This window comes from Panthera leo, chromosome E3 (assembly GCF_018350215.1).
Source record: "Panthera leo isolate Ple1 chromosome E3, P.leo_Ple1_pat1.1, whole genome shotgun sequence".
Taxonomy (NCBI): domain Eukaryota; kingdom Metazoa; phylum Chordata; class Mammalia; order Carnivora; family Felidae; genus Panthera; species Panthera leo.
In genome coordinates this window covers 32,527,656-32,536,703 of record NC_056694.1, presented here as the reverse complement: position 1 = coordinate 32,536,703, position 9,048 = coordinate 32,527,656, and the positions used below count along the sequence as shown (strand labels likewise).

The window sequence follows — 9,048 nt, the reverse complement described above, 5'->3', positions numbered from 1 at the left end:
CGTTCTTGGTCTCTCGTCACATCACATCACAGCACATCGTCACGGTCTAGAAACATCCCACTGAACATGTTTGCATTTGAGCATGGCTGGATTTTTGGCTTTGTCGTCTCGCGACTTTTGGACGGGCAGGAGTTCTGGGTTCCAGCCTTCATCGTCTGTTCTCTCTCTGATCTCAAGAATGCAAAAACTCTTCTCTCTCTCTCTCTCTCTCTTTTTTTTTTTTTTTCTGGCTTTTAAAGGAAACGATATGTTTGCTAGAAAAACCACACGCACACACACAATTGATTATATACAAAACGGTTATCTGAATGTGGATTCTGTACTGCAGCAAACGCTACGTAGCTCTGGGTGTCCTATTTGCGCTTCCTCAGTATCAGGTACATGAGGCCGCTGATGAAGGTGAAAGCAAAGGCCACCCACGCCAGGATGAAGGAGTAGCCATATCTGCCGTCCACGGTCAGCGAATACAGTTGCGCGTTGTTCTTGTGGATGTCTTCGCGCCGGTCTGTATAAATGGAAGCTGCTATCATAACGCACAGGCCTGTCCAAAGAAAGCAAATAAACAGATCACGGACCACTGACACGGCGTGCACCAGCCCCCCGCGGGGACCGCGGCTGGAGAAGAAGACGCACGTAAGCTTCGGTGACCGGGGAGTAGTTACTTTTGGTCTTTTGGAAAGATCACAACTAATGTTTTGCAGCAGAATATTGCCGCCTACCCCGTGAATGCTTGACTTCGCACTTGTTGCTAGCCGGACCCGATTTTGTTCGGGTGGCCGTCGGCACGGCCCGGAGGGTGAGTCAGAACCGGTGTAAGCCAGGCGTCAGCCAGACAGCGAAGAGTTTAGGGTTCGTATGCCACTTACGATCTCTGTCGCAACTACTCAGCTTGGCCGCCAGAGCGTGGACGCAGCCACACTGTGCAAGCAAGTGGCCAGGGCTATGTTCCAGTAGAATTATTTAAAAAAAATTTTTTTAACGTTTATTTATTTTTGAGACAGGGAGAGACAGAGCATGAATGGGGGAGGGTCAGAGAGAGGGAGACACAGAATCCGAAACAGGCTCCAGGCTGTCAGCACAGAGACCGACGCGGGGCTCGAACTCACGGACCGCAAGATCGTGACCTGAGCCGAAGTCGGCCGCTCAACCGACTGAGCCACCCAGGCGCCCCTAGAATGTTATTTATAAAAACAGGCAGTGTCTGACTTCGGCTCAGTTCACAATCTCGCGGACCGTGAGCTCGAGCCCCGCGTCGGGCTCTGTGCTGACAGCTCAGAGCCTGGAGTCTGTTTCAGATTCTGGGTCTCCCTCTCTCTCTGCCTCTCCCCCCGCTCACACACTCTCTCTTTCTCTCTCAAAAATGAATGAGCATTTAAAAAAGAAAAAAACAGGCAGTGAGCCAGATTTGGCCCGTGGACCACCGTTTGCCAACCATCTCCCCCTCCCCTCCCCCACCCAGCAGTCCTATTCCTGTTTACTTGCTATACTTTATGGACCCATATGTGCCCCAGTTCTGGCCGCAGAAAAAGCCTTCAGTGAAAAATAGTACTCCCTGCAAAGAGACAGATAGGGAGGAGAATGCGTCTTCTGTTGCTGTACTTTCCCCTGTTACTGCTTTAGATACTGTGAGGTTAGGATGAATGTCTGGAGCTGCAGCAGCCTTTTGGGGGCCATGAGGAAGTCGTCACTGACACTCTGAAGATGAAAAGCATCAAAGAACCGAGTGGAAGCTCTTGATGCTGCTGAGCTGCCAGGCCAACAATGGCTCCTTCCACCTTCAAGCTCTTTGTCATATAAAAAAAGTAAAGGTCTTTGTGGCTGAAGCCCTTGTTTATTGGATTTCTCTCTTACTTGAAGCCAAAAGCCATCCTGACCGAATCACCAGCACACACAGACATTAGCGGCATCTTCCCTGGGGGAACCTTTGCCGCTCCCCTCAGTATCAAGACAGCACGTTCTAGACGCCAACTCCTACTTATCCTACAGATCCCAGCTCAGACTTCATGTCCTGGGGACGCCTGCCCTGACCCCCCAACTAAATCCCAGACTCTGACGTAGAGAAGGTTCCGCCGCAGCGTGGCGGCCGGCTTCTCCTCTCTCAGACCTCACCTGCCGCCGCTCCTGGCTCCTAGTCATGGTGCAGTAGGGAGGGGAGCTCCCGGGAGGGGAGTGCTTATGACAGGAAGCCCGTCGCTCTACTTACATGACATGAGCTGGATGATGGAGGTTAACACGAACCTCTCTCCCTGCTTGAGGCGAAAGAGCTGGAGCACGAAGATCAGGAAGGCGATGCAGCAGAGAATGGTGGACAGGATCATGGTGGCCTGGACCGCCTGCACCGTGGAATAATCTGCGGGGAGAGGGCGAGAGAGCGTGACCGAGGACCGCAGACTCCCGGGGCCACAGTGACAGTGGCAGCTCCCGAGTGAGGACGACAGGAGGTAAACGGACATTTGCACACTGCGAGCACAAGAGCGGCCAGGTGTCCTCCCAGCATCCCCTCCCCCTCGGTGTCCATCTGTGCACTGGACCACATGATCCCCGACGTCCTACAGGCCTCCAGAGGGATTCTTGGGGACGTGGGGCTCACGGGCCCAAGGGACCTTCAGAAAGTGCTCTGAGAACTGACTACTGAATACCCCCTAACTATAAGGGAATCAGCCTTATGACTGCTACTTAGGAGAAGAGAAAGGGAGGGTTCTCGGATCAGCCTTGGAGAGCCAGGCTCGGCAGAAGGAAGTCCCAGCAGAGAGAAGAGCTGGGCTTGGATGGAGGGCATCGCACGGAAGGACACAGCGGAAGCTACACACTGCCAGTGTAGACAAGGGATCAAGGGCACAGGCTGGAGCCACCTGCGTGGTTCCCAGCTTCCCCCCTGCCCCCCGCCTTCAGGCAGGGCAAGCAGAAGGAATCCATCCATGTAAGGATTTTAGGGGGCACTGCAAGCAGGAAGTCCCGCATAAGGGCTGAACGTCATCACCAGGATGCAGCTAACACGGGTGAGGAGACGGTGGCCAAAGTTGCACGGGAAAACCTAACGACAAACCTTCTTCTTTTTCCCCAGTTTTGCCTGAAACTGACTGGAGGAAAGCATAGTTTGTAAGTACTTTTTTTTTTTTAAGTTTATTTCCTTCAAGAGAAAGAACAAGTCGGAGAAGGGCAGAGAGAGAAGGAGACAGAGGAACCCAAGCAAGCTCCATGCCGACGGCAAAGAGCCCGTGGCCGGGCTTGAACCCATAAACTGTGAGATCAGGGCCTGAGCTGAAGTCGGATGCTTAACTGACGGAGACACCCGGGCGCCCCAATTTGGAAGTATCTAATGAAATGCTTAGAGCAGTGGCTCACGGTCCCTCCTGGCTGTACATCAGGAGTGCCATCCACAGAGCACCTGGGCCCTTACCCCATTCCTTGCAGTGAGGAAAGAAGCCCGCCCCCGCCCCCCGCCCACGAATACACACTGTACGACTCCATTTGTATCAAGTCCCAACAGGCAGAGGGAACTATAGTGACACAAGTCAGAAGTGGTTGCCCTCGGGACGGGGCTGGCGGGAAACGAGTGGAAAGGGGCCCAAGGGAACTTTCTAGGGTGATGGGAAAGTTCTCTCTCTTGCACGGGCGTATATAGCATTGGGAAAACTCTTTGAACTGAGCCCTTAAGAAGTATGCAGTTTCTGATTTGTAAATTACAGCTCTATGAAGCATAAAAATCCAGGGGGCACCTGGGTGGCTCAGTTGGTTGAGCGTCTGACTTCGGCTCAGGTCACGATCTCACGGTTCCGGGTGAACCAGGGATGGTGCAGTTTGGGGCTGCTGTGGGCTGACTATGCCTCCCCCAAACTCCTCTATTGAAATCCTAACCCCCGATGGGATGGCGTTCGGACGTGGGTCCTCTAGGAGGGAATCGGGCCGTGAGGGCGGAGCCCTCATGAGCAGGATGCCCTCCTGAAGACACCCGGCAGCTTGTTGGGCTCTGGGCTCTCTGCTCTCCGCCTTGTGAGGACACGGGAGAAGGTGGCTGTGCCCAAACCGGGAAAAGTGGCCTGACAGCTCGCGAGAAACGGAAGCTCTGATTGGCCAAGAACCGGGGCGGCGGAGGGGGTGCGGCTTAGCTGGTTTCTGCACACCCCTCCTGTCTCTGGCCTGCACGGAGCACTGGGCCAGCCCCTTCCAAGTACCCCGAGAGCACAGGAGAGGGTATGAAAGCGGCGAACAGGGGAGCCCTCCGCCTGAGCGTTCCTTTCTCGCTCCGTGTTTCTGTATCAGCTTCGCACTCACCCTTATAGCTGGCATCGATTTCTGTACAATTTGTGTTGTTGACGCACACTCTCCAGACGTCTGCAAAAAACTCTTCTCCTACCCACCAGGCCTGGAACACAAAGCAGAAACACAGGGAAGGGCGGTTGGTTAATCACGAAAGCATTGACTTCTACCCAGGTGCGAGGCACAGCGGGAAACAAATATTCGGGACGGGACCAGCACTTCTCAGTCTGCAGGGTGCATGTGGGGCCCCTGGGAATCTGGTTAAAATGCAGATTCTGGGGGCGCCTGAGTGGCTCAGTGGGTTGAGTGTCCGACTTCGGCTCAGGTCATGATCTCACAGTTCGTGAGTTCCAGCCCCACGTCGGGCTCCGTGCTGACAGCTCAGAGCCTGGAGCCTGCTTCAGATTTTGGGTCTCCCTCTCTCTGTGTCCCTCCTGTGCTCATGCTCTGTCTTTCTCTCGAAAAAATAAGTAAACATTTAAAAAAAATTAGAAAACTGCAGATTCTGATTTGAGAGGTCTGGGGTGGGGCTGGGATTCTGCACGTCCGACAGGCTCCCAAGCGAGGTCCGTGCTGTTGGGCTGCTTTTCAGCAGCGAATGAGGCTCATGTGGCAATAACAAGAGCTCATAGCGGCAAATCCACACGAACTATAGGGGCGACGTCAGGGGGCAGCCAGAAAGGCTGAAATCCGGGGGCAAAGGCTGTTGTGGAGGAGACGAGCAGGCCAAATTCTGCTTTCGGTCCAAATGCTTTCTTCCTCTCTGTGCCTTCTACAGCTCCCTGCCCCCACTGGGCCCTTCTTCTGTCTTCTATCCATCCAAAGACTGGAATCCCCCTCTCCTATCTGTCCAGTCATCAAACATTCACCGAGCTCCCATGTGCCAGCTACGTGCCAAGAGTAATTCCTAACTCATAATGAACACCGTGACTTACCAACTGGCCAAAAAAAGCCTGTCCATGTCTTCTTGGTAAGTGCCACGGCACTACAAATACCCACGGTGCCCCAAAGGACTAGCTGGTGCTGTGGCTGAGGGCTCTTCTGCCCCTCATGTCTGTCTATCCCTCTCATGATGTCGGCGACCCTTTCAGGATCTCAAAGGGGAAGTTGCAAAGCACAGAGAAAGGGGATTCTAAAAGAACGCTCACTACCATTTATGTCACAGAGGCCCAAACCCTTTAAGCCACAGCATCACTGTGATCTCTGCCCTGGCCCCGCAGAGCAACTCCTCGAGACCCTTCTGGAACCCAGACTGATCACTGCGATCACCTCCCTTCCAGGATCCAGGGTCAGGAAGGGCTCCAATCCCGGTCCCGCCACTGACTGCAGGTGAGCCGAGCACAGGTGTCCAACTGCCCGGAGGCCCAACTCCCGCATCATAAAACCGTGTCAGAAGAGGACCCGTCTCGTAGGCTTGAGGTAAGGACCAAATGCGTGGGTTCATGTATAAGGACCTAGCGCAGGACCTGGCCAGGGTGAGCGCTAAGGGGCAGGCGGTGTGATAATCTAGGTTCCCATATGATGATCGATCAACAGGAGTCCTCGATGTCGGCAGCATTGGTGGCCACGCGGAAGGCGCAGCCGAGGCTTGCTGAGCCGTGTTTCTGACTCTAAATGCTTCTGAGTTTGAAACGATCAGGATGGAAGCCAGGCCTGTGGGGCTAAGTGCGGGCCAGGAGGACCTCTGGTACCAAGCTTCATTTCCTGCTAGGAGACCCATTAGTCTTTACCGATGGGTTGTTTCTCAAATGTATCCCTGCTACACGGCCGCAGGCTGGATATGAAAGTAAGAGTTCAATGTTTCCGGGAGCACGGGCAGCAGGAAAGTTCCAAGCATGAGCTCTGCCAGGGAAGGCATAACTGGGGGGGGGGGGTCTAGCAACAGGGTTCCTGACTTGTAAGGTGTTAAAGGCAGGAAGGGCAGAAATCACCTGGGATGGGTCACCTGGGGGATCTAGGGCAGTGGGCCTCCACTGAGGGTGGTTTTGCCCGCCTGGGGACATTTGGCAATGTCCGAGGACGTTTTTGGTTGTCACAAAATAGCATCTAGTGGGTGGAGACCAAAGATACTGCTAAGTACCCTACATGACACAGGACGGCCCCACAGCAAAGAATGGTCCGGCCCCGGAATGGCACAGTGTGGAGGTTAAGAAATTTACCCAGAGGAGGGATGAATTCAAGTGAATTCAAGGAAAGAGCTTCCTACACCCAAGGCATCACACCAGGCATGTGGGGGATCAGGGACAAGAAGATCCAGGTGCCTGTGCACCCAGACCTAACCGTGAGATGCTCTGAACCTCCACACTTGGCCGAGCCCCGAGGCCTGAGCTGAGAGGGGCATGTCTCACGGGGGAGGACAAGCCCGTATCCTAATCGCCTTGGGCAACTTCTCAATCCTGCTTCTACAGACTGTAGGATCCAGGGGCTCTGGGACGGTTGGAAAGAAAGGGAACTTACATTGTCAATGGTGGCGATGAACAGCAACGCTGCAGAGGTGATGTGGAAGACGATGATGAAAGCCAGGAGCACCAACATTTTCACAGGGCACGGAGGGGCGAGGGATTGCGTTTAAAGTCCAGAGGAAGAGAGAGAGATGCTAAAGGGGGCGAGAGAGAGAGAGAAATACACGTGTCAATGGCAGAGCAAAATTAAGCAAAAAATAGGCAGTTTTTAGTGGGGGTTTTAGCAAATCAAAAACAGCTCTTCTCAGGGTGCCTGGCTGGCTCACTAGGTTAAGTGTCTGCCTTCGGCTCAGGTCGTGATCTCGCGGTTTGTGAGTTTGAGCCCTGCGTCGGGCTCTGTGCTGACAGCTCAGAGCCCAGAGCCTGCTTTGGATTCTGTGTCTCCCTCTCTCTCCGCCCCTCCCCTGCCTGTGCTCTCTCTCTCTCTCTCAAAAATAAATAAACATTAAAAAGTTAAAAAAAAAAAAAACAACCCAGCTCTTCTCTCATCTCTCCTTCCCTGTATAGACTTAAGTCTGGCATGAGGAGCTACTCCGTGTTGCATCCAAATGCCAAATATCCCTTGTGGAGGAAGTCGGGTGAGGACCGATTAAAATCGCTAATTCAGAAAAGCACGCACCTCTTCAAAGCAGCACACTATGGGCGCCGGCGCAGGAACGAGCGGCTCTATGTGTGCCAAAATGCTGTTCCCTGATCCCCCACCCACCAGGCAATGGTGGCAATGCCCTGGGAGGCTCACAGCTCCCAGGAGGCTGGAGGTCTGAGTATTCATGATCACAGCAATGGTGCTTAACAGAGCTAAAGTGATCCCGACGCGAACATATTTCCTAACGATCTGACCATTTATAAAATTAATCCCCACTCAAACACCCCACCTCTTAACATCCATCCCTATGTGAACATCTAACCACAAAATGGAAACATGGTGGATGGTAGACAGCTGCGACGGATTCATTTTCCTCTGGGCCTGACAGGACTACATTTCCCAGCCTCCTTTGCAGTTAGGTTGGAGCCTTATGACTAACTCTGGCCAATGGGCTGTAAGCAACCCTGGCGCGCATTTGCGGGCTGAAGAGGAGGTGTGCGTCCTCCCACATCCCTCCCCCATGAAGTGGCCGGGATGGTGCAGCCACCGCTCGTTGAAGCCTCACGCTTTGGACAGATACTGTGATTGACGAAGAAGCCTTTGGATGTTAAACCACTGAGATCTCAGGCTAAACTTTTTACTCTGGCTGGACAGTCTGCATACTCCACCATAGGAAGCGACAGCCAAGTGAAATTGGAACTCTTGCCGAAGAGCTAGGGTTGTAGCAAGTGGATTAAAGTGATACTGGAGAGCTGCTCAAAAGCACCAAAGGCATTCGTACCCGGGGGGCTTGTCTTTTCTGACCATGCTCTCTCACTCACGGGACTCATCATTCCCTCATGGGGGGCAGGGGCTCATGGGCTCACACGGGGGGACTCCCCAAGACCTAGGACTCCCTAACAATGAGCCAGGAGCCGCGGCTCCAGAGTTCGGCCTGCGCGGTCCCGGCGGCGATTCTGCGCATCATCGCTCGGGAAGAATCCGTGAACCAGCTCAGAAATTCTTCCAATTCTTGTTAAAAGGACAAATACTCCTTTGTTTACGCCTGCATCATTTTTAGCTGCCATCGTAGGCTGCCTCCAAACAGATGTGTTTCTGACCCTTACCAAAAAGCCAACCTAATCAGGCAGGGCCATAAATGCCAGGGGATAATGGACTTAATATATTATCCAGTTCAGATGACACAAAAGCATATGGACACATAACTAAAACTTTCCAGAAGAGGGGAGAAAGGCTCTAACTCTGGTTTCTCCGAAGTGTGGAATTCAAATGCTGTAGGGCATGGTTTGGGTTGATACGTTGATTGATAGGGCATTAAATAACACTGAACCACGAAGTAAGAAAGTCCCCATCCAATCCTTCTGAGTCCACCAAGGAAAAAGACCCAGTTTGGTGTTAGCCTGTCTCAAACACTTGCCATTTTTTTTTACAAAAAGAATAAGCAGAACTTCGGGTAGGTCATAGAGTGTAGCCAGAATTTAAGAATTTAAAAGGTTCTTTTCATAAGTAACACTACTTACAGTAGTAATATGAAATATCCTTTTAAAACAAATTTGAAGTTTTTTAAAAAAAAGTTTATTTTGAGAGACAGGGAGAGAGAGAGAGAGAAGCAGAGAGGGAGAGAGAGAGAACCTCAAGCAGGCTCCGCACCATCAGCATGGAGACTGAGGCAGGGTTTTATCCCATGGGCTGTGAGATGGTGACCTGAGCCCATCCCCAGAGTCAGAAGCTTAACTGACT

General features: G+C 52.7%; 1 protein-coding gene across 3 annotated transcripts in view; it reads right to left on the bottom strand.

The window, feature by feature from the left end:
- Positions 1–281: 281 nt before the first annotated feature.
- The window catches only part of EMP2 (epithelial membrane protein 2), a 28,865-nt gene continuing 20,098 nt past the window's right edge, over positions 282–9,048 (bottom strand). For 2 of the 3 annotated variants that reach the window (XM_042922185.1, XM_042922183.1), the window contains 4 exons: positions 6,718–6,856; positions 4,276–4,366; positions 2,204–2,350; positions 282–541 (listed from right to left, as the gene is read on the bottom strand). In XM_042922185.1, the coding sequence (XP_042778119.1) occupies positions 354–541; positions 2,204–2,350; positions 4,276–4,366; positions 6,718–6,795 (504 nt within the window). In that variant the 5' untranslated portion in view covers positions 6,796–6,856 and the 3' untranslated portion in view covers positions 282–353. Of the gene's footprint in view, positions 542–2,203; positions 2,351–4,275; positions 4,367–6,717; positions 6,857–7,597; positions 7,691–9,048 lie in introns of those variants that run through there. The other variant, XM_042922184.1, reaches the window with a different exon arrangement.